At 37.2% G+C, this 19,681-nt stretch overlaps 1 protein-coding gene across 7 annotated transcripts in view; it reads left to right on the top strand.

Moving 5' to 3' along the window:
- R3hdm1 (R3H domain containing 1) overlaps positions 1–19,681 on the top strand; it is a 136,165-nt gene that overhangs the window by 89,342 nt on the left and 27,142 nt on the right. For all 7 annotated transcript variants that reach the window (XM_057770271.1, XM_057770269.1, XM_057770267.1 and 4 more), the window contains one exon: positions 13,124–13,278. In XM_057770271.1, coding sequence (XP_057626254.1) covers positions 13,124–13,278 — 155 coding nt within the window. The remainder of the gene's footprint in view (positions 1–13,123; positions 13,279–19,681) is intronic.

Genomic DNA, 19,681 nt, shown 5'->3' with positions numbered 1-19,681 from the left:
TTTACACATATGCACACATCTTTACAGTAATAAATTACAACTTCTTAAAAATGTTTTTACAATGATTCATCCTGAGGCCAGATGTGGTGGTACACGCCTTTTTATCCCAGTGCTCAGAAGATAGAGGCAGGTGGATCCCTGAATTCGAGGCCAACCTATTCTACAGAGAGAGTTCCAAGACATCCAGAGCTGTTACACAGAAAAACCCTGTCTCAGAAAACAAAGAATTGTTCATCATTAAGAACATTGATCATAACATTGCTCATTTAAAGTAACATATTGTTTTCTAATAAAAATGGTATTCTAGCTGGAACCAGTGACATATGCTTACAATCTCAGCGCTCTGTATCTGTTTTTTTTTAACCTTTCAAAATTATAACAACTAGTTTGATTTTAGTTATTTTTTTTCTCCTATGGTTCTGGAAATAGGACTCAGGGCTTTGTCTATGCTAGGCAGACATTTACTGCCTAGTGGCATCCCTACCTGTGATGGCTCAATAATTTTGAGTTTTGGAGAGATGACTTAGAGGTCAAGAGCACTTGCTGCTCTTTCAATTCTCAGCACCCACACAAAGACTTAAAATCATCTGTTAACTCCAGATCTAGGGAATCCATCCAGTGCTCTCTTCTGACCTCTGCAGGCACCAAGCATGTGTGTGGTACACATACATGCAGACACACACTTAGACACATCAAATAATAAAATAATCCAAAAATTGTTTAATAGAAAAAAGTAAATTGACCTTCATGCCATTCATTGAAGTCCCTTTTATGTGACTTTCTGTTTTAACAAACCCTGGTAATAAAGCAGCAAAGATCGTCTGCTATGTATTTATGAAAGCTTTTGTCTTATTTTTTTGGTAAAATTTATTTCTTCCCATAATCAGACTATCTACAAAATAAGGCCTTAACCACGAGTTGGGACTGAGATGCTAATTCAGTTCCATCTCTGCCCACAGATATTCCCACTTAATGGGAAATAATTAAAAAGGCCAAATAGGCATAATATCTATGTGGTAGGAAGGTGTTTATCACTTGTGAGAGTTTGTGGGTTTTCTACTGTTGGTCACGATGAGAGAGAACAGAACAGTAAACCAGACAACACAGGTGCAGAAGAGGACAGCCTGTAAATCATTGTGATGAAAGCCCACTCTTTACCATATTCTCTGTGTTATCCTAGTAATGTATAGCTTGATTCAGTTATGCCTCATTCTGTTTAAAGAATAAAAGGGAAGTCCTTAAACATTCTTATCTGAAATGACAGATAATTTTTTTGTGCCTATAAGTGTAATAGAAAATAGAAAACTTCCCTTTAAGGAAATGTTCAACCACCAGAATCAGTGATACGTTGGTAATTATATTAGCCTCTTCATAGAACTGGTAGGAATTTGAATTCTTTTTAACAAAGTTGGAATTTTGGGGGGTTTTGTCTTTTAAGACAGAGTTTCACTGTATAGCCTTGGCTGTCCTGAATCTCCCTCTGTAGACTAGACTGGGTTTGAACTCTCAGAGATCTGCCTGCCATTGCCTCCAGAGTGCTGGGATTAAAGGCATGTGCCATCACACCTGGCTCAAAGTTGTATTCTTATTTATTTATTTATTTATTTATTTATTTATTTATTTATTTATTGTGTATACAATATTCTGTTTGTGTGCCTGTCTGCAGACCAGAAGAGGGCACCAGACCTCCTTACAGATGGTTGTGAGCCACCATGTGGTTGCTGGGAATTGAACTCAGAATCTTTGAAGAGCAAGCAGTGCTCTTAACCACTGAGCCATCTCTCCAGCCCCTCAAAGTTGTATTCTTAAAACTCAGTTTCCTAGATTTTTTTATACCCTAGCTTTGTATCTGAATCCTAATATAATAACAAAGAACTAGCCGAGTAGTAGAGGCAGGTGGATCTCTGTGAGCTAGTTCCAGGACAGCTAGCGCTGTTAAACATAGAAATCCTGTCTCGGGGGAATAAAAAACAGAATTAGGCAATTTCTGTTTCTATTTTTTTGTTTCGTTTACTGATTTCTGTCCCAATTTTCATATGTAAACATAGTTTCTGTTTTTTCTTTTAATATGCTTTATTTCCTTATTTTTTTACCATCACAATTGATTAAATATAAACTTTACCAATTTTTTTTGGTTCTTGTCAACCATGCTTATGTATTCAAAAAGAACTCACAAAGGTTGTTACAATTTTTTTGATTTCAAAAGAAAATGGACTAATCATTGAGACAAATAATGAAAAATTGCAGCAGATTTTCTTTGGCCTGGCACCATTAATACTTGAATGCTTTTATATGAATTTAAAGAACATTTCCCCTAAATTAACATAGTCAACTGAGTTGAGTTAGGCGGTGGTGGTGCACACCTTTAAACCCAGTACTCTGGAGTCAGAGGCAGGTGGATCTCCGTGAATTCAAGGCTAGCCTGGTCTACAGAATGAGTTCCAGGACAACCAGGGCTGTTACACAGAGAAACCCTGCCTCGGGGTTGGGGGAGAATATTCTTCTGAAACCACATAGACAATGGAAATAATAGGTTTACTGTTATTTTCCTCTTTGTAGAATAAACATCGGGAAATTCTTTTTAGAATTTCTAAAATTCTAAAGTTCTAGCCTTGTCTGTGCCAATATTGATCTCTTTGAGAATAAAATTCCATCTACTGTGGGACCCCAACTATAGCAATATTAGATAGGGGAGTGTATGATCTTGTTCTCTGTTGTGAGTGAAATTACTGACTGTGGTCATTCAAAATAAGATCGAGTCAGCACTTGTTGACAGTCACTCAATTTTTTTTCTACACAGGCTGTACTGGAACTCAATCTGTAGACCAGGCTGTCCTTGAGCTCACAGAGATCCGCCTGCCTCTGCCTCCCAAGTGCTGGGATTAAAGACATGCACCACCACCACCCAGCAATTACCAGACTATTTTTGTTTGTTTTTTGATTTGTTTGTTTTACATGTATGGGTGCTTTGCCTTTATGTGTGTCTGTGAATTACATTCATGCAGTGCCCAAGGAGGCCAGTAGAGTTTCCTAGGACTAGAGTTACAGACAGTTGTGAGCCATCGTCAGCGAGTGGATGCTGGGAATAGAACCTACGCCCCTACAAGAGCAGCCATCTCTTAACTAAGTCATCTCTCCAGCCCCCACAGTCGTTTTTAACTAGTGGCAGTTATCTTAGTTATAAAGCCTGGGGCTTTTGGTTTGCTCCCTTTATAAAATTAGGGTTTGTTATTTATTGTCTAGCCTCTGTGGACTCAAAAGTTGGAGGATTTTGTGTCTCTTTTTAGTCATTTCTTGTTTAAAAGGTGAACATCAACTGGACAGTAGTGACACACTTTTAATCCCAGCACTTGGGCGGGTTGGGGTTGGTGCAGAGGCAGGTAGATCTCCGTGATTTTGAGGCCAACCCAATTTACAGAACTAGTTCAAGAGCAGTCAGGACTACACAGAGAAACCTTGTCTCGATAAACTAAAAAGAAAGGTGAACATCAGAACTTAAAATAGCTTAGTGTCTTAATGTTGTTAATAACTGCTGTTATGCAAGCAGCTATTTCAAAAGATCAGTAACTTGCCAATTGCAATACTACAAATTTATTATTTTAACCCTTAGTGTAAAAGGTGCACCATGGATATTATACAGTACAATGGACATACTATAAGGAGTGTAAAGAAATGAACCCACAGGTAGTGACTGTAACAAAACCTCAGGTTCTGGCTCTATGATACATAGCTGCTTTCATTCTTAGGACTCTTTTGAAAAGTTTGCAGCTTCACCATATGTATGTGTTTAATATTTTACAATAATTGGCCTTGTCCTGAGCTGTTGGATTCGGGGCCGTAGCACTGTCTGAGAGGTGTACATTTCTCACAGTGAACCGGTCTCTTTTTCAGCTGCTTCCTGGCTTCTTTTTACTCAGGGTTTCACTGCTTTTTGCTTTTTTTGTCTTTTTAAAATTTATTTATTTTTGTGCTATATTAAATTACTGATGTTTGTTTATATTTTCCTTTAACTGTAATTGCTTTTTACTCTCATATCATACTAAGAAATAATGGTTTGAATTTAAATGGCAGCCTCATTTACCTTATAAAAATTCAAAAAATTCAAGAGAGCTATTGCTTTCATTTCTTTTCCAAAGCTTTTTTGGATGGCAGATTCAGTTTGGTTTGCAGCGTACCTATAAAGTTTAATGTCTGGGCTGGAGAGATGGCTCAGTGGTTAAGAGCATTGCCTGCTCTTCCAGAGGTCCTGAGTTCAATTCCCAGCAACCACATGGTGGCTCACAACCATCTGTAATGAGGTCTGGTGCCCTCTTCCTGACTGTAGGCATCCACAGACTGAATATTGTATACATAATAAATAAATAAATATTTAAAAAAAAATAAATAAATAAAGTTTAATGTCTTAAGCATTCCAAACTCACTAGTGGATGTCAAATTTGACTATTTCCTTCTTGTTATACAACTTCTTAGGAGAATAATTACTCATTTAAACATGGACCAAATAGACCAAAGGCATGCATTTTAAGTTGATTGAGCCCTTACCAAGATTTATAATTCAATTTCTCCCAGAAATGTTATTAGTGCATGCCTATGAGAAACAAAATAGTTCTCTGAAACTGAATCCAATTTTAGTTTTATAGCCAGCTGGTACATTTAATTAATATCATTGAGTTATATTTTTAATCTTAATTTTTCAAGTAACTCAGAACCATGTGATTATACAGTACAGCAAACTGTGAGAGCATAATGGTGAACTAAACGGCGTAAGGAACACTTTAGAATGAGCAGGATTTCCGGTGTGCAAAGAATAGGAGTGGTAAACATATACACACACACATATAGTCAGAATTGCAGGCCACAGATTAGGAAGTTCCATCTCCAGCACTACATACACTGCATTTTGTAGGTGGTGTCTTATTCCCAGTATGTAGGAGGTAGAAGTTAGAAGGTCGAGGTCATTCTTTTCTACACAAAGAGTTTGAAGCTAGCATGAGATAATTAAAGCTGTGTCTTAAACTAATAATGAAAATAAATAAATAAAAGTAACTAGGATGTGAAAACTAGGAAGAGTCTACACTGTGGGTGAACAGAAGCAGATCATACTGATAAGAGGTTCAGTTAGTCACACAGGGACTGTAAGAGCAGAACTGATCATTTCTCTGTTGATAATTTTTGACCCGTATAATAGGAATCTTGTGTTACTAGGTGATGGCCTGATTTTACTTAGTTTTTTTGTTGATTCTGTGAGCATTTCTTAGTTTTGCATGAGCTGCATAAATTCAGAAATTGTATAATAAGTACAATTCCACCTATTTCCCTTTCCCCTCTTCATTAAATCTGCTGCCACTGAAATATGGAGCAAATGTGTTTGGTAAGTACTTACAGGTTTCCTTGAGTTGTTTAGGGTAGTTATTTAAACAACTAAGAGCTGTAACATCTTTGTGGCTGATTTTATCCAGGCTAACTTTTGCCAACCTTTCCGTTGAGTGAAGCGTGAGAGGAGAAAGATTGGCAGAGGAGAAACACTAATGAAGCTGTGTTGGCAACTATGTCTCTGCCCAAATACAAGTGAGAATTGACTTTGATTGAACTTGCCCATATACCAAATAGTACCAGACAAAAGACACGCCTGGTTTATAAAGTTAAGATTCTTCTAAATTACCATATCAACACCTAGCTCAAATAAACTTTAGATTCAGCAAAAATACTTTTTAAAAGCTTAACTTCCTTCACAGTGCTTCTTTTGTGCAAGTCTAATCTGGAAAAATTGTTAGTACTGGTAAGGAAAATACACTTAGATTCCTAGTGATGGTCATGTTGATGAAGGATTTCTTCAGCTTGTCTTGCTATCTGATAATGGCTAATCTGTTTTGAAGGATGCTTTCTATTAACACAAATTCTAGTACTGGTCACCTCTGATAAGTAAATCTAGCTTGTTAGTCTAGATAGCACTTTTCTGCTGAGCACTGTTTCCTTCTTCCTTCTGTTGAAATGAGAGAGAGTTAAAAATAGAGTATTCTTTGTCTTCTTCCAGGGTCATTCTTGAACCATTAATTCATAATGCCCTTGTTCTCTCAGCTTGAACCATTAATTCATAATGCCCTTGTTCTCTCAGCTTGCAAAATTGTTGGTGCTTTCTTCAGAAAGTCTTGGCAGAAGTGGACTAATACTGCAGCAGTATAGTCCTTTAACAAAGAACAGTAGTGGTTAAAAAAAAAAAAACTAACTGGATGTTAGTTAATTCTGTTTGTAATCACCCACTATTGGTGTTGTTTTTCCACCAGATTGACAGATTTCTATAAAAGATACCTTACTTTTCTCTAACTTTCTGATTATTTCTAAATAAGTCACAAAGAAATTTTTTTAAAAAAAATGTTTAAATCTCTCATACTGAAACTACTTTTTATAAAGAATAATTTCTGTTGTATTGGGGGTCTGGTGTATTGTATCAGGATACTAGAAATGCTGTCAGCACTTTTTTAACCCAATGGTCCTTTTCTTTCTCTAGGAATCCACTTCTCCTTCCTTATCCTCAGTCTCATACTTGGCAGTCTTCAGACTATATTTTTGAAATTATTGAAACGATGTACCCTTTCCTCTTGTCTGAGATTAGATAAGGAACTTGAACCACAGAGCCAGTTGTCATAAGCGACACTCCCTCATTATCCAGTATTATCCAGGCTTAGTACTGTAAAACTCCTTTGTTTAAACAGAAGTTCTGAGAAAATTTTCAGAAGTTTGAACACTTTTTTAAAAATATGAATTTTGTTCAACATATGCACATAAACTGAAACATGCGTGTCATTAATGTCATGGGGTACTAAGTGATTAATGACTTTTGGCTCCATAAATAACAGAAAGTGTGTTTTCTGTATTTGAAATACAGTATTATGCCTCTCCCCCATGGTTTTAGTCTTTCCATGTTTCTAACTTTCTTTACAGTTATAGTAAACTTTGGCCAACAGGTCCCACAGTTATCTTCCATTATGGAAAGCTCAATAATCTTTTAATATCCTGCTCTTTAGAAAGTATAATTCAAAGACACATACTTGTTAGCCATTTCTTGGGTATTGAAATTACTGGAATGAAGGATCAAACATTTCATTATGATTTAAAAAATAAAAACAAATCAAATATCTTTCCTCATAACATTAAAATTTCCCTCCTAAATATTAGTTTTATAGAGGATATGTTAAATGATGGTTTTAGTTGTGGTAGTCTTTAAAAAGTTCCATTGTAAATGTTCCTGATGTCTCTCCTACCAGTGTGGTTCAAACCTGGTATGTTTTCCTGCCTCAATGCCAAAATAAATAGAAAGCAACTCTTCTGATGGTGAGAGAGGCCATTGTGAGACAACCCCTGCATATGAGGCGTCCTAATTAAAGCGGGGAGGCCCACTGAGTAAGTCTTACATCGTGGAGAAGACAGCCCACATCCATGAAAATCCATAGACTCATCCAGAATATGGCAGCACAGTCTTTTTAAGCCAAAGCAACCTCAAACAAAACTAGAAAGCTGAGTCCTCAAGATAATGGCTGTAGATTAAAAGGGGGAAGCACTCAAAATTAGAGACACCAAGCTGCAGGGATCAGCCTGGGATACATTATCCTTTGGGCTTCCTCTCCCTTTCCTGATTATTTTCTACTGAGAAATCTAGTCTGATAATAAGGCAAAAGCATGGCTTTGAAGTACACAGATCACAGGCCATGCCAAGATAGTGGGGAGAACAATGAGGACAGCGTGGGGTAGTCGTAAAACCTTTATTCTGGGTGACTTTTTAACCCTTAAGTCCATGTAGCTGCTTTCTGGACTAACTACTTACTCTGCTTTCTATTTTTGATAATTATGCTTGTTCTCACAAATACTCATTAATTCTCATGAACAATTAGTTGTCTGGCTGGTTTACTCATTTATAATAATTATGTTTTCTAGCCAGGCATGGTGGCACATACCTTTCATCCCAGCACTTGGGAGAAGACAAAGACAGGCAGAGGCCAAATTGGTCTACAGTAATGAGTTCCATCCAGGACAGGTAGGGCTACATAGTCTCTATCTCAAAAGAAAAAAATAATAACGATAATAGTTAAACAATAAAAGAAATGAATTCTAGATTTTCCTGCAAGTAAACTTACCTAGAAACTTAGGTGTGTTAAACTAGAGTAGATGTCTTCTCTAACCAAAAGTCTCAGAAAATCAAAGATCACAGATCCTACTTACTTGAGTACTTCTGTAGTACTCACTCTGCTTCAGCACTTGTTCTTGGGGAAGGGAAATCTTACATGCAGATCTCAGCTATATACTGACCGGCTTGTGACCTTGGACTAAGGTATGAAATTTTCTGTGCCTTTGTTTCCTCACCTGAAGATGAGGATAATTGTGTCGGTTTAAAATAATTGTATCTATGAATGTGGAATGAGTTACTTCATGTGCACAGAGCAGTGCTGACATGTAATGAACTTATGAGTATCAGCTGTTAATTCTATCTTTGGATAGCTTTGAGGCAGTGATACTTACCTGATATTCTAAATGAAAAGGCATAAGAGTTTTGGACTAAATTTAATGCTAAGGGCAAGAATAGCAGTTTCCTGAAGTAGTGAGTCTTTTTAGGTTCTTAGTACATGCTTTCATCCTTAAAGTATGTTAGAGATCAACTGAGTTAATTTCTTACCCTTTAGTTGTTATACTTAAGAGTAAGTGTTTTGTTTTATGTTGTGTTGTATTGTTTTGTTTTGGGATCAGGGCTCACAGTATCACCTTGGCTGGCCTAGAACTCACTCTTTAGATAAGGAAGGCTGGTCTCAGACTCACCAAGATAACCTCTGCCTCTTGAGTGCTGGGAGCAATGACATGTACCACTACTCCTGGCCGAATCATAATCAGGTCTTAAGATATTTTTTAGGGGCTAGAGAGATGGTTCAGCGATTAAGAGCACTTCCAGAGAACCTGTGTTCGGTTGCCAGCACTTACATGAAAGCTCACAACATGCTAACAAGCTGTGCATTCAGTTCCAGGGTTCCTGATGTCCTCTTCTGACCTCTTTGATGGTGTACATACATCTAAGCAAAATGCCTATGCACATAAATAAATCTCAGGAAAGGGATTGTCACTTCAAAATAAATAAATGTAATGTTTTAGTTTAAAAAAAGAAAATTTATTTAAATATTTCCCACTACATTGTAAAGTTAAAATTTCTCTTAATCAGATTTAGAAGCATTAAAGAAAAGGCAAGGTTAACCACACAGAAACAGTAAATAGTGATTATAGATAAATGCTTTGCAAGTTTTTTTTCTAAACTTTCTACCACGAGTGTCTTTTATCATCACCTGATTATCATATTTGTTTCAGAAATGTTAAAATAATTCTTTCAAAATTTGCATATTAGATACAAATTGAAACAGCTTCATAGTCTTCCTGATCAATTCACAACTTCGTGTCTCTGCTGCTGGATAGTTTCCTAAAAGACGTTTAATGCACTAGTGAGCCATAAACTCAGATTGATGGAATTTGTATTTATGGAATTACCAGTTTAGTGAAAGAGACTAAATAGACTCAACTTCATAAATTTAAATGTTATATTAACATATAATATTAAGTTATATGTTATATTATAATATTATATTAAATGTTATATATGTTGGTCAAGAGTACTTAAACTATGGGGCTGGAGAGATGGCTCAGACGTTAAGAGCTCTGACTACTCTTTCAAAGGTCCTGAGTCCAATTCACAGCAACCACACTGTGACTCACCACCAATTGTAATGAGATCTGACGCCCTCTTCTGCCTGCGGGTATATATGGAGAAAGAACACTGTAAACATAACAAATAAATAAATCTTTAAAAAAAATTAAACTTTTGCCATCAGAAAGAATTACTAAAATGGGTTGTGAGAAACTGGCCTTTCAGCACATAGTAAGTCTGTGGATTTGTGTAGGAGAATGCTTTGTTTCTACTCTAAAATGTGTTTTTCACCATTATTTTAAGTATGCATGTTGAATGTCTACATTTTACCTGAGTGACAGTTAATATTAATTACTTTGTTCTGAAAGGGCAATGATGGCTGTAACATTTCTATCCATTTCCTTTTTTGAACAGTATACACGAACCAAACCATGAAAGGAAGAATTAGAAAGAACAAGTCCATGTTACCAGTAGTTTTGGGGGTGGTCTATAAGGCAATAGACAGAATTGACACAAGAGAGCATCTTAAGGAAAAGGCATTTTCTTTTAAAGTACCTATCATTTTTATTTTCAATAAACCTCACTGTTGGTTGAGGGTACATTCACAATCTGTATTGCTTGTGAATGAAATATTAATGTAAAAATGCATCCCCATCAGTCAGTGGGGCGTTTAATGAATTTCAGTCCAAAGGAAGTGTGGTTCACAGCACAGCCATAACATCCTACTCCCACTGAATCTTCTCTGATCTCAGAAGCAGAAAAGTGTGAGGCTCAAACTTGATTATCAACTTTACTAGGTGGAGAAACACTTAGAAAGTTTGTGCTCCTTCTCCCTCTACATCTGTGTGTACCTGTAGGGGTCTTTCCAGATACAATTAAGTGGAGAAGACCTAGCCTGTGTGTGATTGAAAGGCTGGGGTTTAGAAAGGAAGGGGATGAGGGAGTAGAAAGGCTGCTAACTCAGGCATTCTTTTCCCTGCTCTTTGGCCACCTGTGTGAGCTGCTCTGCTCTGCCCTTCCCTGCATGATGGACTGAAACTTCTGAAACCCTGAGCCAAATAAACCCTTCCTGCCTCAGGACAGAAGGGTAACTCTTTGCATACAGTATCTCTCCACTGAGTTCTTTTTTACCTTTATTGTGGGCCATTCAGTCCACACTCTGTATCTGACACTTTCCATCCATCAAACACAGTAAATTTCCCCTTTATTCCAGCCCTTTACTTTTTGTTGGAATATTCTTTTTCTTTAAACCAAATCACAGACATTAATACAGTATAAATTCCTCTCCCTCCTTCACAACATTCTGTAGTTTCGTGGTTTTGTCCTCTCAGAATCGTCTTTTCTTGAAGATGGTCTCATTCTCGTTGCTCATGTCACCCCGCTGGCAGTGCAGTACAAGCTCTCCTCTGCACACGATGACGAGGCTGCTCAGATGTGTGGGATGTCCTGTTACCTTATCTCCAGATGTTAATGATGCTAGTTTATGTTTTAGCATGTGGCAATTAGTAAACATAGAAATGGGAATTTCGTGATGCAAATTCTGTAATGTACTATCCAAGTGATCCTACATTAAACCCTGCCACGTGGTCTCTGTAGCTCTTCGCTTGAAAACCTTCTATATTGGTGTATTTTCAAAATAGTTTTAGGAAAGATGCCACAAAGACGGGTCTCCAAAACTTGAAAAGTATAAATAAGGCTTTTTTTGTTTTGTTTAAAGAACCGCATTTGCAATGTAGACTGGCTTTCCCCCTTACATACCGTTTTTTTCCCCTTAAATAGGCAGTCTTGATCTTTTTTAATAAAATGTAAAGATAACATTCTGACTGGGAGTTTAGTTCAGTGGCTCATACATTACATTGCAAGTGAGAGGTCATGTGTTTGATTCTCCCGCACTACTCCAAAAAAAAAAAAAAAGAGTTAATGTACAAAACACTTTATTGGTGAAATATGACCAGTCAATTCTGCCAGGTAGGGTGTGTGTGTGTGTGTGTTCTGAAAAGTGGCATCTCAGACATAATGTCTCATGGTCGTTTCCCATTTTTGTTTCTGTCTTAATTGTTTTTAAGGATGAAAATGTGTTAGTGTACTTGTATTGATAGTGCTTGTGATTTATAAATTTGTGTATGAATTTGAAGTACTTATTATTTGATGAACTGAAGATAGGATTGAATACTGTTAGACCAAAATGTTTTTCAACTCTTCTGACCATGTCCAAACTTAAGCAGTGTAGGAAATGCATAAGAGAGGAGATATGACAACATAGTCTATTTTTTACAGAGAAGAATCTAGAATATGTATTTTTATGCAAATTAGAATGCCATGAAGTCAACTATATTGATGCTTCTGTTTACAATTAATGCCTGAGGTTTTGATATAGTTCTTCTCACTTTAAAGTTAAAATTTATTTAACAAAATACATGGTGCAATCGGGGACACAACACAATTTCACCAAACCTTTACCTGTTGACATTTGCATTCGCAGCACTGGTGTTCTTTGTAAAAACTTTTTTCAGTGCCCTGAAGCTAAATAATGACTTGTTTTCAATCAGGTTTTCTTTTTATTTTTCTTTATTTTTTAATGAAAGCATCTTTTGGTAATGTTTAGAAATCTTTCTTGTGCTAATTGACATTCACAAGAGTGTTCTTAGACTCGGGAAACAAAATATAATCGATATTCAAAGCTTATTCATCATTGTAGATTCTTGTAAGTCAAAAGTAAACACGTTCTTACTACTTATGTTAGTAATCAAGCTTAATCTTAATGATCTGATTCTCTGTCAGCTGAAATTAGTAATACAGTGAGATCCCTAAAAATGAACTGAATGGCTCCATTCACCCTATATTTCTGAAATACTCCTAAAGAAATTTGGTGTGGTTTGTTGTTGTTAAAAACAAACAAACAAAAACTTCCGAACCTTTCTTAAAACCTGGCCTTTATATATGCATAGTCTTTTCTGTTTCCCAGCAGAGGCACTGATGACATGCAGCTTACACAGGTGCATTGGTATACATCCATTATATCTTTAATGTTCTGCTCTTACTAAAAGAAATTCTTAATATTTTTTTAAAGGATTGGTGCCTATTTCCTTCTTAGACAGGGCTCTAACAAATTATGGAAGGCATTCCAATTCCCAGAGACTAATTGTCAATAAGCATTGTGATACAAACTAAATATGCTTGTTCTTTGTTAAAACAAGTCTGTGACCCAGTAAATTTCCTAACCGTAGAAGGAATCTTTATATATACATATATAATATCAATAAATATATATATTTTATTTGAATAGAGTTGGGGGAGGGTCGAATTTTATTTCATGGTAAACCTTGTAAATCTTAAGTAATCTTGGTTATTTGCTGATTAAGTAAAATGACATTTTGAGTCATACAGAGCTTGCTTTAAAATACAGAATACACTATTATTTACAATGAACTCAAACCATTACAGGTTATCAAGTTATGCCCAACCAGCAACAAAACTACCAAGGAATAGTTGGAGTTCAGCCACCCCAAAGTCAGAGCCTCGTGGGAGGCCAGCCAAACAGCACTGGAAGTCATATCCAAGGAGTGGTCATCCCCTACCCTTCAGTGCCATCATATCAGGTATGTTTTCTCTCACCTTCTTTAAAGATAGATAATTTCTGATCAGCTAAATCTATAGCTGTGGCAAGGTCACGCCTATAATCCTGCACTTGAAACACTGAGGCCAGAAAATTGTAGGTTTAAAGCCAAGTCTGGGTTTAGAAAACTCCATGACAGCCTGGCTAGCCAGAGGGTTCCTGCTTCAAAAAATAAAATAAAAAGCATGACTATAGTATATTATTTCTGTTCTTTTGTGTCTTTGCTTGTTTTTAATTTTTGGTTTTGGTTTGAATTTTTGAGAAAGAGTCTTATTACTGTAGCCTAGGCCAGCTTTGAGTTCACTGTGCAGTCTCAGCTGTATTCAAGCTTATGGTTCTCCACAGGCATATGCTATCACACTCAGTTACTCTGTTCCTTTAATGTTAGGGAAGCGCTTTTGTGAGACAGAGAGCATTATCTTCTTAAGAGTTTTGTTATTTCAACTTCATTTACCTTTACTTTATTGCTTTTTTTTTTTTTAAAGGTTTATTTATTTATTATGTATACAACATTCTGCCTCAATGTATGCCCGCACGCCAGAGCAGGGCGCCAGATCTCAGTACAGATGGTTGTGAGCCACCATGTGGTTGCTGGGAATTGAACTCAGGACCTCTGGAAGAGCAGCCAGTGCTCTTTACCTCTGAGCCATCTCTCCAGCCCCTACTTTATTGCTTTATTCATTTGCTTTATTAATATTTAGAATATTTGAACCACATTGATAATGGCCTATAAGTTTTACCTGGTACTGTGTTTCCAACTATACAGCTATATAAGCAAATGTCCTGCTAAATTGTTCACTTCCCTAGAAAGCCTACTGTGGGAAGAAAGATTAGGCAGGAAAATAGAAGTGATAAATAAATGTTTGATATAATAAGATGGGTATATCCACAATAAATCCATATTTGTAGAATTTGTATTTATGTGCAGTTTTCCAAACAAGACTACTGTTTACTTCAGTCCCAAACTGGTATGATTTATTGTGTATTTAAAATGCCATGGTAGGCTAATTATGGTGACACACATCTTTAATCCGAGTACTCAGAAGGCAGAGGCAAGTGAATCTCTATGAGTTAAAGGCCAATTTGGTCTATGTAGTGAGTTTCAGGACAGCCAGAGCTATATTGTCAGACCCTGACTCAAAAACAAAAACAAGAAAAGCCATGGAAGACCAGTCATGGTGGTACACATATGTAATCCCAACACTTGGGTGGTAAGGTTAAACAGGTGTGTGTGAGTGAATTCAAAGCTAGCCTGGCCTACGTAGTGAGTCAGTGAGTCAGTCAGAGCTACATAGTGAGACTTCGTCTCAAATAAATAAAATTAAAATGTTTGTTTTGTAGATCTAGAACAGAAATATTTATTTGTTTCCCAAATAAATAGACTTCTTTCCTGTTTTTGTTTTGTTGTTTTTGAACACGGGATTTGTCTTTGTAGCCCTGACTGTCCTGAACTGAATCTGCAGACCAGGCTGGCCCCAAACTTAGAGATCTGCCTGTCTCTGTCTGCCTCCCGAGTGCTGGGATTAAAGGCGTGTGCCACACCTGATCTAAATAGATGTCTGTGTTATATGACATTTTCAGAAATTTGCTTTTTCTCCCTTCTTCAGGGAGTGTCCTAGTTTACTTTCTATTCCAGTGATAAACACTGTGACCTAAAGCAGCTCGCAGGGAAAAGGGTTTTTTCATCTTAACAGCTTATAGGCCATTTATCAGAGAAAGCACTCCAGCAGGGTGGGAACTTAAAGCAGAAGTCATGAAGGAATACTGCTTTCTAGATAGGCTTACCTGCATACCTATCTGTCTTGTGCAATCCAGACCCACCTGTCCACAGTGGTTGGGTTCTCATACATCAATAAGTTATCAAAAAAATGCCACCATACAACCATGCTCAGTCTGATGGATGCAATTCTTCATTTTAAGTTCCTCTTCCCCATGTATCAAATTGACAATAGAAACTAAACCAGTACAGGAAGTAATTTGTAAGTGGGTTGAATCTACTAGCCTGCCAGTTTTCCATAGCTAAGGAATGGAATGTTAAGAAGAGTCCAAAGGTCATTGTTATTGAAATAAAAATTTAAACTTATTGTGAAAAGAAAATGTGCATAGAAGGGGCTGGAGAGATGGCTCAGCGGTTAAGAGCACTGGCTGCTCTTCCAAAGGTCCTGAGTTTAATTCCCAGCAACCACATGGTGGCTCTCAACCATCTGTAATGAGATCGGGTGTCCTCTTCTGGCCTGCAGGCATACATGCAGGCAGAATACTGAGACTACAGTATTCATAATAAATAAATAAATCTTTAAAAAATGTGCATAGATTATATCTAAACGTAGGTAAGCAAATTGGTTATCTTGTTGAACAGACTAATAACAGAGAAACCACAAGTGAAGCAGTGAGCCTGTGAAAGGCCTACTGCCAAAGACTGGGAAGTTAGGTGTTAGGATTCTGTGCAGGAGAGAGCTCTTGGCAGGAGAGTCCAAACCATGTCAGGTGAGGGATAGACACGCCATGCAGACAGAGCTTACATGGGAAGTTTTAGTGAGAGAAAGGGAATGGAAAGGGATAAAAGTGAGGAAAGAGACCGGCCTCTGGGGATAGGAGTTGTGGAAAAGGAGGGAGAAAGGGGAAGAAGGAGATACAAAGAGAGGAAGAAGACAGGGAAGTAGGTGGAGTTTCTCCTTTTAAAGGGACAGGGTGTCAGGTCCTCAAGGGCCAGGGCCAGGTGTACATGGATGCTAATATAAGGATCCTTCAGCTAGTGGTTGGTCATAGTGGTGCATGGTTCAGAAGGCAGAGGTGGATGTCTATGAGTTCAAGACCAGTCTGATCTACATAGTTCCAGTGTAGCCAGGGTTACACAGAGAGATCTTATTTAAAAATAACCTTCAACTATTTTTACAAGAAAAGTCAAGGCATAAATTAGCTGTAAAGATATTCAAAGGATGGAGAAGGATGTAAGCGATTATGTAAGCATATTCCTTATAGTTCCAGAAAAGTTAAGTATTTGCAATGTGGAATTGTGCAGGAATTTTGATGAAGTAGTTTGGAGTATCTGGCTTTGCAGCTTATTGATAATATATAGGGATCAAAAAACAAACACCATTAAAATAGTTTCACCTCTTTTTCTCTCCCTTATGTCCTCTGTGCCTTTTATAAAACCATCAATTCTTGACTTAGTCACATAATCCTTCCATTCCCTAGCCAGAACCACTGCCTTCTACAGTTAATCCAGAGCATCAAGCATTCTCTTCTGATTCTAAATATTCAGGGAAAAGAGATTTGCCCTTAGTTTTTAGAGACTCACAGTCTATTTCAAGAAATGTTATTTTAAATAAGGTATAGCTTTGTTAATATAGTTTTTTGTTGTTGTTATTTTATTTTTTGTTTTTCAAGACAAAGTTTCTGTATGTAGCTGTCCTGAAAGTCACTCTGTAGACCAGGCTCGCTTTGAATTTAGAGATTTGTCTGCCTCTGCCTCCTAGGTGCCAGGATTAAAGGTGTGAGCCGCTACCACCCAGTCGGTATAATAATTTTTAAATGGAGCTAGATGTTGAAAATAGTTATATTTTTGTTTTTGGAGAGAAACTTTGGTTTTGTAGTTCTGGAGTTTAAAGCATTAAGCTTGTGTTATATCATGTCTTTTTTTTTACATGTTGTTCCTTATAGTATATCAAGCAATCCTCACACTGGGTAAATTTGAAAGTAAATGATAAGAGAAAGTGTTGTGGCCATCTGTGAACGGAAGCTTTCTTTGTCATGTTTCCACCATTTTGAGTAGATGGGTACAATAGTGATAAACTACCATCTGAAAAACAGGCCAGGCAAAAGACTTATCCTTCACAGTGTGTTCTTGTGAACGGAGACTGCGCTTTAGTTTTCCGGCTGCCCAGACCCGAGTAATTCCACAAAAACTGTATTAATTCCAACACTGTTTGGCCAGCACCTTAGGCCAAACTCTTCTAGCTTAAATTAACACATTTCTATTCATCTGTGTATCGTCACTAGGCTGTGACTTACTAGTAAGGTTCTGGCGTCTTTCTCCTTTGGCAGCTACGTGGCATCTCTTTGACTCTGCCTTCTATATTTATCTCTGTTCAGATTTCCCACCTGTCTTTACTCTGCTAAGCCATTAGCCAAAAGAACTTTTTTCATCAACCAATAAAAGCAACACGTATACAGAAGGACATCCCATACATCATGTTCTGAAGCCACACTTTTTATTTTTTAATTTTATTGATTCTTTTTGGATTTTACATCATGTATCCTGATTCTACTCACCTCCCTGTCCCCTTGCCTCTGGCATCTGTCCTTTTGACCTCCCCCACACACACACCCCCCACACAAAAAAAATTTTAAAGTATAATGTCAAAACAAAGACAAAGGGAAAAAAAAGGAAATCTCTGCATGGAAGCCATAGTGTTCCCCATGAGTCATACAGTATACCCCTTAGTCCATACATCTTGTAAGTGTTCTTTGCAATGGTTCTTGATCTGGTTCGATACCTCTGGCTTCTGCTGTTCTACCAACACTATTATTTGTTATTCAAATAATATTTGAATTATTAATATTCCTCCTCGGAACTCCTCCTGGATATGTATTGTATAGCCCGAATTCTAATTGGTCTTGATAAATAAAACCCAGATTCAGATATTAGGGGGTGAAAGCTGAAGGACCAGAGAAGCAGTGCGGCCAGCCACTAGAGAAACCTTTTACCTCTCCCAATGCTCAGACAGAAGGGGAGATCCTGTCCTCAGTCTGTCTCCTCCAACTTCATCCTCAGACTGCAACTTTCTCCACTAAATCTTGTACCACACTGAGTTCCTGTCTCCTCTCACCTTATATTCCTCTTTCCTCCCAGCCATATCACTCCTGTTTCCACCTCCCTAGTGCTGGGATTAAAGGTGTGTGGTTCCCAAGTGCTGTGATCACCTTTGTGTGGCTCTCTTTCTCTTTTAGACAGATTCAATCTTAATATAGCCACGATGGCCTTGAACTAACAGAGATCCCTCTGCCTCTGTCTCCTGCTTACTGGGACTAAAGGTATGTGCCACCACTCCCTGGTCACTAGTAGCTTAGTGCTGTCCTCTGATCTTCAGGCAAGCTTTATTTGTTAAAACATGAACAAAATATCCCTACATTCCCCCTTTTATAAAAGGAAAATTCTTTTTTTTTTTTTTTTAAGATTTATTTATTATTTTATTATGTATACAACATTCTGCCTCCATGTATACCCGCACGCCAGAAGAGGGCACCAGATGTCATTACGGATGGTTGTGAGCCATCATGTGGTTGCTGGGAATTGAACTCAGGACCTCTGGAGGAGCAGCCGGTGCTCTTAACCTCTGAGCCATCTCTCCAGCCCCTAAAAGGAAAATTCTAAAATACAAAAAGGCTATAACTAACATAAGAAAAGTTATAAACAGTAAGTACAGTAACTGTATAAAATATGTACAATTAGATCAACATTGTGTAGTCCGTTTGCATTTGACAAATTCAGAGAAAATACTCCATTATCTGTCCTATTTTAGTGAGTTCAAAGTCTTGTAACTAATTTACTTTCTATCATAACTTGCATTACCATCCAAAACTATCTTTTGATACCTCCCAACTAGTAAATTTCTTTTCTGCATCTGGTTAACAATGAAACTACAGCTATCTAGTCTATCTAGTCTTCAGCTCCCTCAGAGACCTGGAAAAGGAAACATCATTAACTGAGTAAGCAGGAAGTACAAGTAAGCGACTTCCAAAAAAAAAAAAACAAAAATTCTCCTTTTTCTTCAGATGTCTCATTTGTCCAGTGTTCTTTGGATTCCTTGGCTGGATAGCTTTATTCTCCTGAAAAGACAGAAACAAAACCCTACCCCAACCCTAATTTGGGGGAGATTCTCTTTTGCGCAAGTTATTTCTGATGAAATGAAAAGCATTTGTTAGTGTTATAGGTTAGTTTAAATAGCCATGCTGTTTGATGAACTATCATCTCTTCTAATTGAGAAGTGTCTCTTGTTCAAATCATATCTTTATCCATCTTGATTGTATCCATAGCTTTTCTTCTCCTGTGAAAACAAAAGCAAAACCTTCCCCAACATAATACATGTCCTGGTTTTCCATTCTGAAGTCAATAAATCTTTAAAGTTTACTGGCTGATTTAATGCCATAGTATTTTTAAGTATCCAATGTCTTCTGCAGCTATAGTTGCTTTCTCATTGGTACTTAGAAAATTCGAAGTTAATAAAGCATTATGCAGTCTGTTTCTGGGGGTATTTATCATCCCTTTCTGTTTATTTAACATATCCTTTAGAGTTCGATTTGATTTTTTATAACCTCCTGCCCTATAGAGTTATGTGGTACATGTGTAATATACTTTATATTAAATAAGCAAAAATGTGTGT

Source organism: Chionomys nivalis, chromosome 5 (genome assembly GCF_950005125.1).
Source record: "Chionomys nivalis chromosome 5, mChiNiv1.1, whole genome shotgun sequence".
Lineage (NCBI taxonomy): Eukaryota > Metazoa > Chordata > Mammalia > Rodentia > Cricetidae > Chionomys > Chionomys nivalis.
This window is presented reverse-complemented; position numbering and strand designations above follow the sequence as displayed.